Source organism: Anolis carolinensis, chromosome 4, assembly GCF_035594765.1.
Source record: "Anolis carolinensis isolate JA03-04 chromosome 4, rAnoCar3.1.pri, whole genome shotgun sequence".
Classification (NCBI taxonomy): Eukaryota; Metazoa; Chordata; class Lepidosauria; order Squamata; family Dactyloidae; genus Anolis; species Anolis carolinensis.
Window position 1 is genome coordinate 140,630,558 of NC_085844.1, and position 21,864 is coordinate 140,652,421.

The 21,864-nt window shown below is 39.5% G+C and overlaps 1 protein-coding gene across 4 annotated transcripts in view; it reads left to right on the plus strand.

Annotated features, from left to right (window-relative positions):
• The window catches only part of sema5a (semaphorin 5A), a 216,724-nt gene that overhangs the window by 128,222 nt on the left and 66,638 nt on the right, over positions 1-21,864 (plus strand). For all 4 annotated transcript variants that reach the window (XM_062977930.1, XM_008109113.3, XM_062977931.1 and 1 more), the window contains 5 exons: positions 535-748; positions 1,751-2,036; positions 8,691-8,826; positions 12,264-12,468; positions 21,556-21,763. In XM_062977930.1, coding sequence (XP_062834000.1) covers positions 535-748; positions 1,751-2,036; positions 8,691-8,826; positions 12,264-12,468; positions 21,556-21,763 — 1,049 coding nt within the window. The remainder of the gene's footprint in view (positions 1-534; positions 749-1,750; positions 2,037-8,690; positions 8,827-12,263; positions 12,469-21,555; positions 21,764-21,864) is intronic.

The window sequence follows — 21,864 nt, forward strand, 5'->3', positions numbered from 1 at the left end:
TACTGAGAACTGAAAGAGAAAATCTTCACAACCTATATCAAACTGCAATTCCCAAATATCTGAAATTTTACAAAAATGTCCCTCAGTGCTATTTTAGGCCCAGGAAAGGCCCTTTTATAAAATAGGATTTATACCTTTCCCCATTATATATGCCACATAGCTAATCTCTACCTAGGCATTCAGCAATCTAATGGATGTCTCTAGTGAATTGTCCCCCTTACTTTCAGCACTTTCCTTGTATACAGAATGATAAACCAAAGTTGAAATTCTGCTCTTTGGGGTTTAAAATTGCTTGGAGAACTTACATCTGTAGAGCAGGTTCTTTTCTTCAGACAATTGCTCTCCACATGAAGAAAATGGTGATGGAGGGCATGGAGCTGATATATCCATCACTAGATATCAGAATAGAAGTAGCTAGAAAGTGGTCACTTCAAATTATTCTTTTGAATGTGGCATTGTGGACTCATAACTAATGTGATGTCACTCTATATTTAAATTAATATTTCTTTTCTGTCTTCACACTTCCTGTTATAGCTAAATAACCTGGAAGAGATACATGATCAGATCAGTGGCATGGCACGATGTCCATACAGTCCCCAGCACAACTCCACAGCTCTCTTAGCCAGTACTGGTGAGTTATATGCTGCAACCGTCATGGACTTTCCTGGAAGGGATCCTGCCATTTATCGCAGCTTAGGGATTCTTCCTCCTCTCCGAACTGCACAATATAACTCCAAGTGGCTCAATGGTGAGTACAGGGAAGATGCATCATTATGGTTAAATACTGTTTTGAAGGAGCTAAATTGCTTCATGGTGAAAGGGGAAAATCCATGTCCATAATCCATCATGCTCCTGAAACCTCCACCCTTGATTCCTGCAGGTTTGTAGGAATGGCCTCCCTGGACTTCAAAGCTGATGGCTTAAAGCTGACAATTATAGAGGGAGAGAAAAGGCAAAAAGGCAGCAAGAGTGGGATTGTAAATGGTTAAGAGTAAAATACCCAAATAAAGCCATAGTTTAGTGAAAGTGTTTTAAGCTCTGCCTTCCAGATTAAATCCATAGTATTTTTAGGAAAAAAATATAATTGTTATGTAGATTTTGCCCGTCTGTAGAGAATTGCTGTAGCACATACCTCCCTGTGTCCTTGTCTGTGTCATTGTCATAATCAAGATCAACATGATATTAATGTCCATAGTACTTTATAGAATTATACAAGCAAAAAAAAAGTAAAGTAAAAAAAATGAGTTCTTGCTTTCAATTAATTGACAGACAGTCTGTTGAGAGAAGGGAGGTGGCAAAGGGCAAATATATATATATGAAATGCAGTTGCACATGGTTAAAATTGTAGATGGGAAAGAGAACTATGATTTCTCAAGAACATTATAGAAAAGGTGAGTTTTTGAGACGTATCTGAATAAAAAGGGACATCTAGTTCTAGACTGACCATTTCTATCATAAAGGGACATAAATATAAATGACTAGAGTTAATTATGTGAGCAGTCATTTATAGGACAAGATGAGAGTGGAGAAGCAAAATTCACCCCCCTCCATTTATAAATATCTTATGTTTCAAAACGTATCTAAAATCCTGAATATACAGTAAGTATTGTCACCTTCAGAATTAGATGTCTGATGGTTAAGCAACAGTAACGCAATTGCAAAGTTTTCTCCCTTGAGGGGAAAAATACTACAATAAAATGAAAATGTTATTTTCCTGTAATTTTCATCCCTGTCCTAAACTGTATTTCAGAACCAAATTTTGTGTCTTCGTATGACATTGGAAATTTCGTGTATTTCTTCTTCCGAGAGAATGCTGTGGAACATGACTGTGGGAAAATAGTATTTTCTCGGGCTGCTCGGGTTTGTAAGAATGACATCGGGGGCAGGTTTTTGCTAGAGGACACTTGGACCACCTTCATGAAAGCTCGTCTGAACTGTTCCCTCCCTGGAGAAATCCCATTTTACTACAATGAATTACAGAGTACGTTCTTCCTGCCAGAACTGGACTTAATCTACGGGATCTTTACCACTAATGTGTATGTAGTTTATGCAGTATTTTTATTTCTAGACTGTTCAGAATAAACATGAGGAAGAGGTCTTGTGACTTCCCATACCTTTTAAGAAGCATGTATTGCCGAACAGTGGGTTATCTTTAAAATACTAGAAAAAACGGAATTGATTAGAATTGTTGATATACACATACTCATTCACAAGAATTCCATTAATAACCATCATACTGCACTTTAGAAAATGTTGGAGAAAACAGACTACACACTGCAGTGTTAATGTTATCAAGTGAAGGAGATCTCTTGATCAGAGGCAAGTCCTACAAAATGATGTTATGTTGCTTGAAGAAGAAAACATTATCAAGAATGCCCATCTGGGCTTCGCAAGGCAGGGAACCTATTTCAGAGCCAGGGTGTTATAGTGTGCTACTCTACTTATTATACTCAAATATATACAATAGTTCATTAAGAGCTAGTCTTAGGAAGAAATACAAGTAGCCCTTCTGAAACAATCCACGGCCATCTAACCTTGTCTGCATGATTTTCGCTCTCTTTTCCTTTTGGGTGTCATTTTTCACCCTTTCTCCCATTTGTGTCCAAAATGCCATTTTCTCTTCATCATATCATACTGTGATATTTCAAACTATTTTTAGAGTTTATTTGCTATTTGATGTCTTTATAGTCTTTATAGTTGTAGAAATCCCCATGCACATTTACCAAGGGACAATTGTTTCCCCTTAGCAAACCCTGCCCTTTCCCCACCCCTTGTGCCCCAGCGATTTTTGGGGCACAAACATTGCCGATGGTTGAACGGGTTTTAAAAGCAAAGTCAAACACAGCAGAGGGTGAAAACCAAAGACACCCTACATGAAGTATACAGATCATAGGAGCCAGCAATTCCCTTTTGGGAGGAAAGTGGCAAAGCACCATGCTAGATAGAAAATTATTCAGGATAAAACTAAGGAAAGCAGAGTCCAGTCAAGAGAAATTGTATAAGAACTTTACCTCTTTGCTCTTTGGAATCAGTTGAAGCAAACCTCAAAATGATTACTTTACTTACTTAGGTAATCCCTCGTAGTTCGAGGATGATGGTCTTCAAATCATGGGGTCTTGAGGGTGGGTTCTTAGGTGGCTGTTCTCCACAGTGAGGACATCGGTTTCCAGGTGGAAGGCGGTCCCGGTCAGGGTTGGCTTGACGGGCCTTCCTCTTGGCACGTTTCTCCTTTAAGCCCTCCATTCGTGCCTCTTCGAACTCCGCAGCACTGCTGGTCACAGCTGACCTCCAGTTAGAGCGCTCAAGGGCCAGGGCCTCCCAGTTCTCAGTGTCTATGCCACAGTTTTTAAGGTTGGCTTTAAGCCCATCTTTAAATCTCTTTTCCTGTCCACCAACATTACGTTTCCTGTTCTTGAGTTTGGAGTAGAGCAACTGCTTTGGGAGACGGTAATCGGGCATTCAGACGACGTGGCCAGTTCAGCGGAGTTGATGGCGTAGGAGCATCACTTCAGTGCTGGTGGTCTTTGCTTCTTCCAGCATGCTGACATTTGTCCGCCTGTCTTCCCAAGAGATTTGCAGGATTTTTCTGAGGCAATGTGGTAGAACATGCAAATCAAGAATAGGTCTCTTCAGCCACCTAAGAATTCACCCTCAAGACCCCACGACTGGAAGACCATCACCCTCGATCGCCTAACTAACTAACTAACTAACTAACTAGGGGCATCCAGATTTCACAGTCCTGCCCTGTCGCCACTCGCTGATCGCCATGGGACTTTCGTTGGTTTGTTTTTATTTTTCTTGGAAGACACTTGTGTGTGATTTTTTTTAAATGTGTGGAGGTCGGTGCATGGCCGATCAACACACAGTTCTCACAGAGTGAAGTCCCAGCAGTGGTGTGATTAACATAATGACAGTGGCTTCTCAGTCTGTTGCAGCCTTTTTCCGCCTTCACAGCTGTTGTAATATGTACCATGTTATCCTCCGCCTGCTCTGGCATTGAGATCTTAGGGTCTTCGGATTGTGCTTGGTCTGGATCCTCCCCTGTGGCCCCTCCTGGGAGTACATGACTCCAGTGGTTGTGCTCACAGGTTCATTGTAACACGCAAGCCCCCTCACCACGGCAAGGTGACAATCCATCGAGGGGCATGATTATATCAAAATGACTACCTTTCTAAAGAGCAGTATAAGTTGGGGGTAATACATATGCTCTGGGGCCCAGTGGATAGAAGCTTTGCCAACCTTGTATTTTAGGAGACAAAGTCTACTATTAGTAGTGGTCTTTTAAAAAAGACAATTCCAACATTTTATATTATGAATAAAGGAATTAAAGTACTCCCATGAAGCTACTTTCATCCTGCACTGAACTATCTTTTATCTTGCTTCAGGAAAACCTTTAAAAAAATCAATGGCCTTAAAACTCTGCTGTTCTGCTGAGTTTGTTGTACCAGCTTGCTATTCGTTCCTGATTTGAAGCCACTTCACATAAACCTCCCTCCTTTGCTTCACTCAATATTGGCTTACTGCTGTATTTTATGTTGTGCCTTCCCTGGAGGGTACAGCCTTTGAATAACCAGTCTACCCAAAAGCATTGATGATCTTAAACAAATGTTTATTTTATTTAAGAAACAGGCATGCTTGTCTGTCAAGAAGCACTGAGATGGTGTGGTGTAATCGCAGCCTAGAGCCTGAAGGCTTGCCTTGAACTCAGCTGAACCTAAGCAATTTGTGAATAACTTCCATGACAGGATTAATTCACACCATTTGCATAAGTGGGTGCTTACTGTAAGAAAATGTCTGGCGCTGGAAGCATTCAGGCTTCCTTCGACTCAGACCTGATTCTTAGTTGAACACAAGAGCTATAATATTATTGACACTTAGACATTGTTATTTGTTTATTATCTTATTTATATCCCAGCTTTCTCTGCAGAACAATGACTTCAAGATGATTTACAAACATTTATAAAGAAACAGCTAAAAGTCTGCATTGCGGAAGTGCCCATTGTTCAAAAGTTAAAATATAACTAAATCATCAATGGAGCCCCCGGTGGCACAGTGGGTTAAACCGCTGAGCTGCTGAACTTGCTGACTGATAGGTCAGCAATTTGAATCCAAGGAGCAAGGCAAGCTCCCACTGTTAGCCCCAGCTTTTGCCAATCCAGTAGTACAAAAACAAATGTGAGTAGATCAATAGATACCACTCTGGCGAGAAGGTAATGGGTTAAGCTCCCACCGTTAGCCCCAGTTTCTGCCAATCTAGCCGTTCGAAAACATGCAAAAGTGAGTAGATCAGTAGGTACCACTCGGGCAGGAAGGTAACGGCACTCCTTGCAGTCATTCTGGCTACAGAAAACGCCAGCTCTTCGACTTAGAAATGAAGATGAGCACTGACCCCCAGAGTCTGATGTGACTAGACTTAATGTCAGGGGAATACCTTTACCTTTACCTTTAAATCATCAATGGAATGAAAAGCAATTGAAAGCATGACAATTGGATAATATAGACAACACAGCACATTATTAGAAGTATTTCCCCCTGAGCAAAAACCTGCTGAAACAAAGATTTTACATGCATCTACAAACCTCATTAACAATTGGCAAACTACTTCACTTATTGTCTTCAGGAGCTGAGTATATATTATATGCTGATTCGCATAGGAATACCCCAATACATTTATTTTAAAAAGCAATGTGATTCAAGAGAGGGAAGTGTTGTTTGATCACTCCATGTACTATATTAGTTTCTCTGCATTAGCTCAGGGATTCTGGGAGTATAGTTTTAATTTTGAAATGTTTTGAAGAAGTGAAGCTTAATATAGGATTGGGCATAATGCACAGAGCTTAAAAGTAACCAGTTAAAAATAACCAGTTGCTTAAGATGAATTCATTCCTTACCCCCATGATGAAAGTTCAACCATCTAATCTTACAATTGTAGCTTAATAAAGGATTAACACCACTCCTTTAGTGGTACAAATGTAAATGTTAATTATTTTTATAGATTGGAGGGTCTGGCCCTAAATAAACAATGGAGGACAAATGGCTGAAAGGAGCACAATGCATCTAGCTGCTGGCTTTCTCTTTGTTATATGGGTACTGAATTAGTCAAGAAGTGGGTCGCAAGACAGTGTGTTTTATACCATAGGCAAATTGCTTTTGCCATTTAAATAACTTCTAAAAACTATCTTAGAAGATAACTAACTACCAGTATGTTGGATATTTCTGGGAACAAAACAGAAAATCAGTTATTTTGTAAATGGAGTTGTAACAACTTCTTATGAAGTTTGAACTATATATGCTGCTGCATTTTTAAAGTAACTTTGAAAATCATAAGCTCTGCTTAGTGTAAATTCTTCACCTTCCTCCTTTCTGAAGTGCCTAGAGCATTCCATCACCTGATTAGCATAAGGTAGTTGGCCAGGCATAGATCACTGGTGGTGGGAACAGGAGCCAACTTGGATTGCATTTTTGGCTAAGTGATTGGAAGTAACTACTGGTTTGAACTTCTGGAATTTCGGGGCTGATTTTCATTGGACTGTTTCTGTCTTTTAGTGTGAGTTTTGAGGCTTATTGGGCTTGGAAGATATTTTAATGATGTTGTTCTGGCCATTTCATCCATTTTTGAGGAGATTAGAGGTTTCCAGGGGATTTTTGAGGCATCAAAAGACCTACATGCCGACATCCAGTAGCACTTGCCTCTCTCTAGATATCCAAACACACATTTGCTTCAGCACTTCTTTATATAATAAAATTAATAAAATAAAATAATAATAATTTTGTTTCTTACCTGCCTCTCCTTGAGTCAGGGCACAACACACTTAAAACACATAATTATAAAACATCATCTAAAGACATATATTAAAATGTATTTCTGTGAAACATATATTAAAATACATAGAAAAAAGATTAAAATACAATAAACACAAGACCTGAGTTTAGAATTTAGTTTAAAATTGACTGGGTATGGAAATGATAGTTATAATGAAAGCAACAGAGAATGTCCAACACCACTTTGGGATTCTTATTTTCCAGTTTTAAATAAGGGCCCTTCCACACAGGCCAATAACCCATGATGGGTTATGGCTTTACCTTAGGTGTCCCAGGTAAACCTGAATGAATTTGGAGTTAACAGGGATTTCCCAATTTCGTCCAGATTAATTTGTCATCTCAGCAGACCCAGGCCTTAATGTAATGTCTGAATCTCTCCAGGTGTGGACACTGTGGGGACATTCCTTTGATCCCGGTGGTCAATCTACACTGTGATCCTGGTTCTTTGGGCTCCAAGAGTATAAAGGAGCAGGATGGCACCCCACCCTCCCCTCTCAGCCTCCCATTTAACCCAAAAACTTATGCGAGGGGCTGCATGCTGAGGCCCCTTTGGCAAAGGTCCCTGGTGCTTGAAAATGACTCGAGAGGACATGCAGCCACTTCCTACAGGGAAAGCCCAGGGTTTGGGGTGAGTGTGGGGCCTCAACTGGGAACTGGGATAAAATATCCCAGTTCCTCTCGAGATTGCAGCCTGTGTAGAAGGGCCCTAAAATAGCAATCCCTGCTAGCCACCTCACATCGTTAATATGGAAATGTAATGAGTAGTGGTAGGTTTGTTTCATTAATTTTAATAAGTAATAATGTTGTCCCATGTTACTCAGACGAATAACAATGTTACTTTTTAATTCATAAATTTTAAGTTCTATGCTGCAGTTTTTGTTAGCTGTTCTGGAAAAATATACTACATGAATAGTACGTCATTATATATGAGGAGTAGTTTTAGTAACTGTAGTAAAGCAATGGTTTTCAAATGTGGACCTCCAACTGTTTTGAACTTCTTTTCGCATAATCCCTGGTTCTTAGCCAAGATGAATTAAGGCCACTTTCAAATAGTGTCAAAATGCAGAAGAAATAAGTGAGACAAATCCAGACACAGATCTGTGAGTCCTAGTAAATGGTCCCCTGCTGTCCTAAAATCTTCATTCATAGTGAATTTCAGAAGTCCTCAAGATGGACGGGGAACATCTGGTGGAAGTTTTTTTTTAATTATCTTCAAATATGTTGGATGGTATATGCGCTCATGTGGATATTTCAATGTACACACAAACAGATTTCTTATTTCTCTTCTCAGTATTATGTAAATTCAAGCTCTTTTTAATTTCATAAAGATCAGAACAAAGGTATGGAGGCAGAGATTTCTTATTGTAATTGCTTTCCATTTGCGCTTCCATTTAGCTACCCGTGTGTCCGTGGCTCCATTTGTTTACAGACCACATCAGCAGTTTTGGGATTTTAAAATGTGCACATACACTGGAGCAGCCCACACTAGAGTATAGGAAGGCAGTCACATGTTTTCCATGACTGCTGGGATTTACAATCATGCAAATATGCACATTTTTTGGCTAGAATCTGGTTTTAAGTACACCTTTTAAACATGTGCTTTTCAGCTGTTAACCTGATTCAGCTCACACTTTCACAAAACGTCATTTAGCCACCCCCTCATTTATCCCAATTTCTTCTGCATTTTAGAGCATCAGTAGACACAGGTCCTAAGCTTCTGGAAGTTGAGCTCCAAAACAACTGGAAGACCAAATCACTGATGTAAAGAATTATAAGCATAAAAAAGACAAATGCATTTTTATAAACCGGCCATTTAAAGAATTCCTTTACTTCATCTTTTTTTATGTCTTTGTTTTCTTTTTTTAAAGGAACAGCATAGCAGTTTCAGCTGTTTGTGTATTCAACATGACTGCAATAACACAAGTCTTCAGCGGGCCATTCAAGTACCAGGAGAATTCCCGTTCTGCCTGGCTTCCTTATCCCAACCCAAACCCTAATTTTCAGGTATGATCTTTAAACTGGTAATGAGTTTGTTATTTAAACTATAATGATTTTCTCCTCCCCCAGGCCATGGTGCCCCCCCCCCCAGCCCCGGTAATGATCAAGGTATTATGGTCAGGTTGAAATTCAGCCATAGTGTATGATTATAAGCATTTGCCTGAGAGATGGCATGCCCAAGCACACCTTTAGGAAATAATTATCTGGTTCAGAAAAATGTGATCCCAAACCTAGGAGATAAATATGGCCACAAACTTTATGAAATGAGGGTAAGTAAAGCCATTGCCCAGAATTCAGTGGTGTGGTTCCAAATATTTCCATCCCTGCCATCCTATAGCTCTCCCTGCACTTTCAAAATCTGCTCCAAATGTTTGAAAAATGCACTAGTACAGATTTTCAGCTATTGGGGATTGTTGCAATGTGGAGGAGAATAAGGTCCTGTTCCCCTAGCAGAGAGGTGCTAGCACAATGTTGTTATGAGTGCATTGTTTTTACCAGTATGATTTGAGAGAATGTTGTGTTACTAATTTGTTCATTTAGAGTTTTTATACTGTATCCTTCAATCAAAAAAGTTCCCAGGGTAGTTTACAATCAGCTAATTTAAGAGATTCCCTGCTTTAAGGCTCACAATCTCATTGAGATATAACACCAAAGGAAAAAGGGTGGTGGTGTAGGACTGAAGTTCATCAGTTTCTGGATGCTTTTCTTCTCATCAGTGGCAGTTGGGACACAGAGTGGGGAGCTCTCACTCGCTGCTAAGATTTGTTCATAATGGAACTTAATTAACAAAACGAGCAAAACAACTTTATAAACCAGTTAGGCTTCCTTTCAAGTGGGTTCACATTAGGAATAGTCATTCAAGGCAACCCGCCTGTTCTTTTGACCTTAACAAGTTAGAACAGAGCAAGGAATTTATTGTTATGGTCCAGGCTTTTGTTTGAAAAAGCCTTTTCCAGGCAAGCCAACATAGAAGGGAAGAAGACCCTACAATAATATGTTTCTATTTTTGCTAAAGCTGTAACTATAGTAGAATCCAATGATATCATTCAAGATCATGTATTCTCACCTCTGGGAGATGCATATAGAGAGCAGTGCTTTAACAAGCTTCTCTTGTCAAAGGTTGGACATTATTCTGAGGGTGAAGGCTGTTGGCCTTTTGATTTTGGAAGCTATAGTTCAAAAAGGAATGTTTCCAAGCTCTGACATCTAGATAACAAAACATTTTTCTTTCTTTATATTGTCTTTTGATGTGTTCAGTAGTGCTTATACTCATTAAATCAGCTACCTCTAGAGGAAGTGTGGATGACTTGCTTTTATGAAATGGTATTTCTCTATGAAGCTCATCTTATACCAGGATGTTCAGTCATCATTCCAGATATTTATGTCAGATCTAGCCTGAGAATTTTTGTAGTTTGAGATCTGTGGGTATAATATATGCCTCTATTCTGGGAGTGCAATATATGTCTCAATCTTACAATTCCTCCTTAATAGCCTCTGCTAGATTGCGCCCAGCTCAAGTATTCAAAATCGTTCGTGCTTTGACCAGTCCAGCTCCCTTAGTCCAAAACCCAGCAACCACGGCTCTTACAGCAGAGGCATTCCAGAAGTTTTTCACTGATAAAATCACCGTGCTTCGGCAGGAACTGCCCCCTACAGCTGATACCTTAAGTGAGCTTGAGACTTTGTGGCCGCTTAGTGGGCCTATCTTTGACCGATTTACTCCGCTTGACAAGGAAGATGTCGCTAGAATCCTGGCTGTTGCAAAACCAACCACCTGTTCCCTTGATCCGTGTCCCTCCTGGCTGGTGAAGAGCTGCCTGGAAGGTCTGCTTGATCCGTTGAGTAATATCATCAATGGCTCTCTTGAACAGGGGGTCTTCCCGGACATCCTAAAAGAGGCAAGGGTTCGTCCCTTGCTAAAGAAGCCTTGCTTGGATCCCATGACCCTTGCCAACTATCGTCCTGTCTCCAACCTCCCATTCTTGGGTAAGATGATAGAGCGGGCTGTGCTGGGACAATTGCAACAATTTCTGGATGATACAGCCGGCCTGGACCCTTTCCAGTCAGGCTTCTGCCCTGGCCATGGGACGGAGACAGTCCTGGTTGCCATTACAGATGAACTTCGTCGCCAGTCTGATAGCGGCGGATCAGCGCTACTGGTACTTCTCGACCTTACCGCAGCGTTTGACACCGTTGACTACGTTCTAATGATTCACCATCTCGCCATGTCCGGAGTTCGCGGTCAGGCCCTCAATTGGTTCAACTCATTTCTGCGAAACCGGAGCCAATGCGTGGAGTATATGGATCAAGTCTCTGACAGATCTCCCCTCCTATGTGGGGTACCCCAAGGTGCAATTCTCTCCCCTCTTCTCTTCAACATCTACGTTAGACCCCTTGCTAGCTTGGTTCGGAGTTTTGGCCTAGACTGCTATCAATATGCAGACGACACCCAACTCCTTCTGCGCTTGGAGCCTGGAGCAACGTCAATACCAGAAAATTTCACCTCATGTCTGGAGGCTCTGTCGAACTGGCTACATGCTAGTAGACTGAAGGTGAACCCGGCAAAGACTGAGATTCTCTGGCATGGCCGTTCAACTGGTCTGACCCACTTGCTACCCACCTTCGATGGTGCTGCCCTATCTCCTTCGCCCACCGTTAAGAGCCTGGGTGTCGTTTTGGATTCGCAGCTGACAATGGAAGCTCAGGTCGCTGCTGCCAGCAAACAGGCCTTTTTCCATCTACGACAAGCGAGGCAACTGGCACCCTATCTATCGGATGAGGCTCTGGCAACAGTCATCCATGCCACGGTCACGTCTAGGCTGCACTATTGCAACGCCCTGTATGTTGGGCTTCCGATGTCCACGACCCGAAAGCTCCGTATTGTTCAGAATGCGGCAGCCAGGCTACTCACAAGAACACCCATGAAATGCCACATAACATCAGTGCTGCAGCATCTACATTGGCTTCCAACTGATTACCGTGGTGTATATAAAATGCTAGTCCTGACTTTTAAAACTCAGGGCCCATCGTATCTTAGGGACCGTCTCTCCTTCTCCCATCATCGGAGGTCGCAACGACCATCCCAACGAGACTTATTCTATGTACCGGGTCCTAGAGAAGTGCACTTGGAAAGGACCAGGCGCAGAGCTTTTTCTGTTTCTGCCCCTGCCTTATGGAATGCCTTGCCGCCCTATATGAGAGCCATGCGTGAGTTGGGGCCTTTTACCCTAGCACTCAAGACATGGCTCTTTACTAGAGCTTTTAATCTATTTTAATATTTTTTAATCAATATTTGTATGTATGTATTTTTATCCTTTACAATTGTAAATCGCCTAGAGCATCGTGGATGGAGGGCGATTAATAAGTAATTAAGATGATGATGATGATGATGATGATGATGATGATGATATCAATCTTTATCGTGTTACTGCATACGCTTTCAGTGCGGCACCATGGACCAAGGCCTGTATCTGAACCTGACAGAGAGGAATCTTCAAGATGCCCAGAAGTTTATTTTGATGCATGAAGTGATACAGCCTATCACACCAGTTCCATATTTCATGGAGGACAACAGCCGTTTTTCCCATGTGGTGGTAGATGTGGTACAAGGCAAAGACATGCTTTTTCATATAATCTATTTGGCCACAGGTAATTATTTTGGCATATTCTGAGACCACTGTATGTATGAAAGAGAAAGTATGAGATTACCTTTGGATTGGGGGTGGTTGAATATACATCTCTTTATACTGAGCCAAGAATTCTCTGTAGCTTCCTTATTATCTAGTTCTGGATAAGCCACTTGTAAAAAGACATTGAACAGACAGAATAATGCTCAGGGTTGAAAAGGGAAGGGGATGTAAGATAAGGACACACTGTCAGACGTGCAACTTCTGTTTGAGTTCTGCTTCAGACCACTTGAGAATTGTTATTTCTTTACACCTCAGTTAAATGTCTGAATAAATCTCAAGGGCATTTGATGGGTAACTGTAATAAACAACTGAAGGAATGGCTGAAATATATGTGTGGCTTATGAAGAGGACAATACAGAATATATGAATCTTCTGGAATAGATCTTCTGTAGCTCTTTCCTAATGTGTTTTAAGACCTCAGTAATCTTATTTCTAGAAAACTGCCACAGCTCCATTGGTGAACAATCTATGGTTTGGGAAATTATCCCTTTGCATGGATTGCATGGATTTACCAGAGTAATACTTGTATTGATTCTGTTGGAGAACATTTGCAGCAAAAATAAGATAAAAGAGAGGCAGGTTTTGCATGACATTTTTATTATATTTGCAAAACACTTTCATAGACTGGCAGTTGGGATAGGTGATGCATTTCAGCAGACCTGTGCTTTTAAGTGCCCTTGTGTTTGCCCTTATGTTAACCAAAAACACAGGAGGGGCCTTGAAAAATTACTTGGATGCCCCAGCATGGTATTTAATAAAGAAGGAAATTTGACATGCATTTCGAGAAGTTTTGTCAGAGTTATAAATAAAGCTGATATAATCAACTTTATGCAAATCAGTTAGACATTTCCTACCATAACTATTTTGTCTAATTCTATGAAGAAATTAAAACGTTGTAGCTGTTTCCACAGGAAGTTGCCTTTGTGGGATTCAGTGCTCTCTATTTATAAGGCACATGCTTATTTGGACAGTTCCTTATACTGAAGAGTGTGGCTGGTGTGTGGGAGAGGTCTTATAATCTTTTGATTTAGTTGATAGGGATTAATTCTACATGATTCCACTGTCCATCTTTAGTACTACATAAAGTGAATTAGGTCCAAATTACCAAAGGGTCCAGAATTGGGAGTTCTGATTCTGTAGCAGGGCGTTCCTCACTCTTGCAATCCAAAAACAGTCCTGTGGATTGAAGAACTCTCCCTCACAGGATATCTCAAGGTGCTAGCAGGAAATTGGTAGTTCCACCCTAGTACCTCTTTTTACATAGATGGTTCTTCAGATTCCAGCTAATCTTTCCTCTGTTTTTGTGTATGAGAGAGAGGAAAACTTCACTGTTTTTTTTCCATTCAGCTCTCCAACGTATACCATCCCACCTGATTCCTTTATTGGATTTTTAAAGAAAAAAAATCATTGTTCACGCTCTAAACTGAATGTTATGGTATATATATTAGCAAAGAACATTAATAGAAACTTCATGCTATTATTATTGACAAGAGAATGCAAATCAATTTTCTTTCAGTCTTACATGAATATTTGTACACTGAAAGAATGTCATAAGATTTTTTTTTACATTTCTAAAGTCACATTGAAAACAACAGCAGGGTACTTTGTTTGATTTATTTGTTTAGTTATTTCTCATTTCAAATCTGCTTTATGGTTTATGCACACACACCCCCTTCCCAAGACACCTAAACAAATGATAAAAACATGAACATTTAAAACACACGTCTAATATTTCATAGGATGACATTCATTATAAAATGATGAGTTCATAGCAATAGAGATATCGCACTTTGTGTTCAGACATAAAGTAGGACACTTAAAATATAATACTCTATATAGGTTATGGTTTTGTCATATTGATTCATATTTTATCCTGCTGAGTTCTTGACTTACTTCGATATAACATTGCAGAATATTTTTTTTACTGCTGCCTTTCAAGAGTAATGAAAAGCCTAGAGTCTGCTGATTGTTCCTGTTTGGCACAAAAATGTATATAGTATGAGATGGATAAAACTTAAGGAAAACTTTGGATAAGAAATACAATGTGGGATATTGTTGGAAACCACCTTGGGTCCCATCCTGGGAGAAAGACAGTGTATAAATGAAATAAATAAACAAATCAGTAAATAATAGAAAAGGGTTAAGACCAAGAGATAACTCAGCTGGTCATGGGAAGTATGTTCTTTGAGTTCTGAAAGATTCTATAATGCCAATAATAGTACAGACCTTTACCTCTGTGTTATGTCTGGAAATAATATACTGCATATGTGTTGTCAAAGGCTTTCATGGCTGGGATCGCAGGGTTGTTGCATGTTTTCCGGGCTGTATGGCCAAGTTCCAGAAGTATTCTCTCCTGGAGAGAATATTTCTGGAACATGGCCATACAGCCCGGAAAACATACAACAACCCAATGCACTGCACAGTGAGGATTTAGCTAGAAAAATATATTTCCAGCAGATGTTTTTTTCACTGGCAAGCTTGTAATTATGTGAAATTCTTTCAGCTTAGCTTCTGTTAATTATAGACAGACCCAACCATTTTCAGTCTTTGCAACACATATATAAATATTATCCAGTCTTTTCCACAGTATAATGTTTGTTTAGAAATGACACTGTTTTCAGTACATGGTGACTGGAAACAGTGGGTTACTTCTTACATTCAAGATCATGGGCCATACACAGAGTTGTCTGCAGTTCAGTACCACACTGGTAACTGAATACACACAAACAGACATACACATAGAAGCATGAGAAGAAAGAAATTGGACCTCACTCTCATCCTTGAGGTCCAGTTTTAATCCCACTACTTCTCTGTTGCTGTCTTTGACAAAAATTACTAGAGTGAGGAAACAGCTTCAAATTAATCCATGTCGTCAATGAGTTTTAAATCTCCTCCACCCTAGTGATCCCAGTATGAATAACTGCTCCTCTACTGCTAATAACAAAACTGATACAGCTTATTGAAGAGAAAAGGAGGCATTCCACCCCACCCCTCTGTGTCCCCAGATGGGGCTGCTACATTTCTGCCATCTTTACTGCTCTGGATCACTGAAGAAAGTGGAAGCTAATGGCTCTCTTATCTGGTTCTGATGCTGGTGGAACATAAATGATTCTTCATTCCTATGAAGACAACCAAAATCTGCATGTGCCCTTTGATGCCCACTGATAATTCATCCTAGTTTTTGGTGAATGATAAGAGTATTGAAATATGGAAATAATTAAGATAACCTTGGGATCAATATAAGACTTAAATGTTTTATGTTGTGTTTGTGATAGTTATTTATAGTTTTATGATTTTAATGGTTTTAATATATTGTTACATGTGGTTAATTTGATATGTTATGTTTTATATGTGTAAGGCATTGGATTTTGCTGTGGATTATGTTGTAAACTTCTTTGAGTCCCCCCCAGGGGTGAGAAAAGCTGTATATAAATACAAATAATAATAATAATAATAATAATAATAATAATAATAATAATACTTTGTCACATGAATCATTTACAGGAGTCCTTCTGTAATAATGAAGATCACTTGATAATGATCTCAATGTATCCACAAATTGGCACTACAACAGTTAACACAAAACATATATCTAATTGAAGGCTGTGTATATTTTTGTGAAACTACCTAACATCTCTTGGACTGCAGATAATATAGCAGTAAATGCAGAAACCTACTCCTGAAGCCTCAGCGTGGAATTATTTTGTCAGATGTGACAAACAGGTACTGGTGGAACAGATATTGCCTGGTTCCAAATGATACTGGTTCCAAATTTTCATCTCTGCACTGCTATAAATAAATGTGTATGTTTTCTCATGCAGCCCATCCTCTGTGGTCTAAAGTAGACCCAGTGAATCAGTTACTAATTCTACAAATAAGCAATTACCACAGGGTCAGTAGGGCTGTTTTAGTTGGGATGAGCAATTGGATTCAGGTTTGTTTATGGTACCATTATTGTGGCACATTATGAAGAGATAAATCAACGGTCCTGCTTAAATTAATGTGCAAATCTGGATAGCTAGGATAGGAGTTTCTGTCACATCTGTGTAGAACAGAAGTAGAAGTAAGCCTTTGAGCTGAAAAAGTTTTGGAAAGACTACCAGCCCGTGATTACTAATGCCTGTCAAATTCCTTTCTTCTTTCTTTTACCACTTCTAACACAAGCAGTCAAATCCAGTATAAATATGATTTTTTTAAAAAAAGAAAACCTCAACGTTTCTTGCAGAGAGTGAAATGCTTACATTGTCTCTAATTTTACTTACAGTGCATAATAATTTTGAAATTGTTAGTTAGGGAGCTTAGGGATATGTTACTGGATTTTAATTAAGTGAAATTATACTCTGTCTGTGTCTCCTCCATCCCTATGTCTCCCACACAAGTACATATATCTTTGTATTAGTGTGAATCCAGACTTTAGCTTCTCCTGGAGTTTTTGTGATCAACCAAGATTGGAAAAAGTATACACTTAGTACATAGTGAGAAAGTCATGTCTGCCTGGTTCATCTTACCTTTACATGTTCTCCTAGATTAGTCTCGTTCTCATCCTGCTTGCTTTGACTATTATTTTACCATGAAGTTGTGATTTTAATTGTTCCCTTATAATTGTATTGGGTGCATACACAATTCTCCATAAACAACACACTAGAAAAAAATGTTCTGTTGAGGATGGCTGGTATCCAAAGAGCCACGCAACTAGTTCTCCACATGCCAGAAGACCTTGGCCTTGTGTGTCTCACACACCAACCAGTGCTCTGGCACACAGCATGTTACATTATTAAATTCAGTTTTTGATATGGCCTAGCTGGAAGAAGGGAGTGGGTGGTATCTGCTGTTCAAAGGAGAAATGTTAGAAGTCCCAGCAGGCATGCTCAAGCTGAAGTCATTATTTGAAATGAATTCTGAAAATGAGCAATAATGTCCACAGTATATCAGATCTCTGCACCCTAACTCACCTTTCTATCCATCTAAATAGCAAGAATGGAATATCAAGCTGTACAATTTTTGCTCGGTAGAATATTGGAATAGAGCTGAGAATTTTCCTACTGTTTGATACTCCTTTGCTTTCCCCCTAGTATAGTGGTTCTCAACCTGGGGTCCCCAGATGTTTTGGCCTTCAACTCCCAGAAATCCTAACAGCTCGTAAACTGGCTGGGATTTCTGGGAGTTGTAGGCCAAAAACATCTGGGACCCACAGGTTGAGAACCACTGCCCTAATAGAAGAACACAAGGCAACTGATTTTTGTCTCTTTTTGTTTTCTCTTAGCTAGCCATCCTTCTTTGCTTCCCATCCCTTCTTGTTTACCCATTGACAAAACCACTTGACTCTTTCAGAAATATCGCAAAGGAGTGGATGGACCTGGGCCTTGTTTTTTATGGATCAGCTCCTTCCCTCCAAGTGGGGATTCTGATTGTGTGGTTAGAAATGTGCTGTCTCTTCCTGCCTCTCTGTATGGGTCATTTAAACATTACTGCAGTCTTGTGGGAGCACACAAAGAATAGCAAAGTTCATATTGCCTGAAGACAGTGGGCAGAGAGCCTTTAAAAATACCCTGTGCCTGTGGTTGTCAACACAATACTAACAAGCTGCATCTGCCCTACCAAAGCCCGCTATTTGTGGGAAAGAGCCTTCTTTTAGAGGAAGACCTTAATGAGACAGGCAACAGATGATGATAGTTTTGAGATACTCATATTTGATGCCCTTGCCTTAAACCCTGGCCTCCTTTTAAGGGCATCTATAAATGTGTGTTCCTGGGTTGCAAGAACTGTGGCATCAAATCCCCTCACATGCATCATGGCTTTCTGATCCAGGCCAACTTTCTCGAAGTCTGTCAGAAGCAAAGTTGCGTGATCTGCAGATTGTGCTTTCAAAACTTTCATAGCATGCACATTAATAATGCAGTTTGAGGGACGTAAATAACTGCTGATTCCAAATGAGGTAGCCCTGTTTGTTTTACAAATAGTTAAATGGTGAGAGACTCGCAACATTCTTTCCTCATTCATTCATTCATTTGCTTTTTGCTTTATTTCTTTTGATTGATGTATAGGTTTTTATTTAAAACAATTATTAAGTGCACCAGTGCAGCTAGGTAAAAGCACAAGTCTAAAAGAGATAGTCAGAAGGGTCTAAGAAAATAACCACAATTATCCTATTTGGTATAATGTAAGCATTTGGACAGAATGACAAGTGACTATCAAAACACTTGGTTCTGGAATTGTACAGCTGATGGTCTCACAGCATCATTGTGTGGAATTAAATTCTACATTATAAATCACACATAAAAAATTCAAATGAATTATCATTTTGGAAAGTGCTTTCTCACATCTCTGACGAGTTTGTAAATGAATGTAATTATCTGTACAATTTTGAAACCTCAGCTTTGTTAATGTGATCATGAAGTTCATCACTGACAGCAGAGACAATGCATCCTTTTCTCCCGGGACCAGAGTGTCATCCTAGTAGCAAGCAGAAGCTGGAGAACTTGGGTCACCACTTTTCCCTTTTCAAAATAGAGATGGGGAGAAGAAGGTGCATGGTTATCAATGGCAAAGCACTTAGTACCAGTCAGGTATATAAGACATCTCTTAACCAGGGCTGTTCCCCAGATACACCCTCTCACTTACACCCTTTTCCAGTGCCAGGGTTCTCAAATGTATATTTATTGCATAAGTAAGGGAAACACATTTGGGGGTGAGATACTAGGGTGGAACATCTTAACTTTTCCTCTTAGTTGTTAGTACCATCTTCTTCCTTTTCACAGCTTTATTTGCTTGATGTTTCTGCAGAAAGAAAGTAATTAACTGTAATATTTCACACCAGTATTTTCAAAGGGACTATTACTATCTGAAATACTGTAGACATTTAGTTTAACTTGTTGCCACAGCAGTACAGAAGCAATACTCTATTTGAGTTCTTTTTCTTCAAACAGTTGTAGTCTCTGTGGAAGCATAAGAAGAGTTTTATGAAAAACAATTGTTAAGACTCACTTTTAGGATACAGTTTATAATGTATACAAGTAAAGAGCCATGGGGGATCATGATAGGTAAGCGACTTAAATAACAGAAGAAGAGGGGGCATTGGACAGGACCCCAAAGAAGAAAGGTATCTTCTGCTCACATAGAGAACTGTTCAAAGGACAGTATGAGAAGAGTGAGGCTAAATGCAACATGCTCTTCTGTTCCCACAAGAATGGTAGAAGAGCTGCAGAAGCTACCTTTTCTAGCACATAGCTGGTTTTTGAAACATGGATTTTGAAATGGTAATGCAACTATTTACATTCTGTACTTGGAATCTAACAGGAACTCACCATCAGAGCTTTTTTTCTGTAACACCCTAGGGTGTCCTATGTCCCTGGAAAGTTTTCAGATACTTGCAGATGTTCAGGTGATGTAGAAAAAGCTTCTACATGTGTATGTTTTCCTCTTCCCATCCCAAATCCCTTCTCTTTCTACTGATTTTGATAATTATTTAAGTAACCAGTTGCTTGGAAACCTCAGTGCCAGTTGCCTACTGTTGTTTGCAGAGTAACAAAACTGGGAAGTGATGAAACTGGAAAGCTTCACTTCCAGGGGCAAAATTGACTTAAATGGTAGATTTCACATCCCAAGTTGAAGAACTTCTGGGAAAACGTACAATTAATCAGTTCACATAGATGTAGGTTTGTGTCATACTTGACTTATAAACTGTCACAAAAAAACCAAACACTTCTATTGGGAGATGTTGTAGTGAAGTGGTTACAGTAGTGACCATAATACAGTAGAGTCTCGCTTATCCAACGTAAACGGGCCGGCAGAATGTTGGATAAGCGAATATGTTGGATAATGAGAGATTAAGAAAAAGCCTATTAAACATCAAATTAGGTTATGATTTTACAAATTAAGCACCAAAACATCATGTTATACAATGAATTTTAGAGGAAAAAGTAGTTCAATATACAGTAATGCTATGTAGTAATTACTGTATTTACGAATTTAGCACCAAAATATCACGATGTATTGAAAACATTGACTACAAAAATGCGTTGGATAATCCAGAACGTTGGATAAGCGAGTGTTGGATAAGTGAGACTCTACTGTAATAAATACATGGAGCAGAAATACTCTCAGAAATAGAAATCTGCAGCATCTATTTTGATGAAGTAGTGGGACAATGATTGGTTACATTTGTGAGAATATGTAATATTAGGGAGAATTATTAAGATGTTTATCATATCATTTGAATAGGGTATATGGATGCATATGAGTGATTTGGCTTAAATGGTTGATGCTTCAACTTAATCTAAAGTAGTGATTTTCAACCTGTGGGTTCCTGGGTGTTTTGGCCTACAACTCCCAGAAATCCCAGCCAGTTTACCTGCTGTTAGGATTTCTAGGAGTTGAAGGCCAAAACATCTGGGGACCCACAGGTTGAGAACTACTGATCTAAAACAACAAAGAAAAACTTATCACATACGCTTTTACCATCCACTTTTATCTCTGATATTACACATTTTTGTTAATCTGACAATTTTCCATGACTGCAGCAGAACTTCCTGAGATTCCCTCACAATTCAGCTTCTAGCTCAGAAACATTACATAATTTTCTGGAGAAAGATTTAATATCGACAATACTATGTTTTAGGATTTGTTTGCATAAGATGACTCTTCCAGCTCTCTTTGGGTCCATATATACTGTAGTATTGATGTATTTCAACAGCATTTTAATTGCCATAGCTTAATGCTAGCAAATCCTGGGAGTTGTAGTTTGGTCAGGTGTCAGCACTTTTTCACAGAGAAGGCTAAATGCCTTGTAAAACTACAACTTCCATGATTCTTAGCACTGAGCCATGGTCGTTAAAGTTGTGTCAAAGTACATTAATCCCACAGTGTAGATATACCCTGAGAATAGTATGTTATAGAAGATTACAAAAAATCCCAGAAATTAAAGGTAGGTGAGAACAGAACGTATCCCTGCTTGGAAAGCAGATGCTCTGGGCTAATTCAGATAGGTCTCTTTACATAGCAGAGAAGGAGAGGAATGGCCAGTAATTTCCTTCTCCTTGCTTCACAGATCATGGCACAATTAAGAAGGTGCTTGCTCCAGTTAATCAGATATCAAGCAGCTGTTTGCTGGAAGAGATTGATATTTTCCCTAAGAAGCAGTGGGAGCCCATCCAGAGTCTGCAGATTTTACACAGTCAGAGTGCCCTATATGTGGGCCTCCAGAAGAGTGTGGTGAAAATCCCACTGAAGAGATGTCTATTCTACAAAACATACAGGTATTTTGGGGGACGGGGGTGTCGGCTCCATTTAGATGGGGAAAATGTTATAAAAATGGTTTTCAAACTGATCTTCAAAAATGTCAGTGGACGGATCTCTT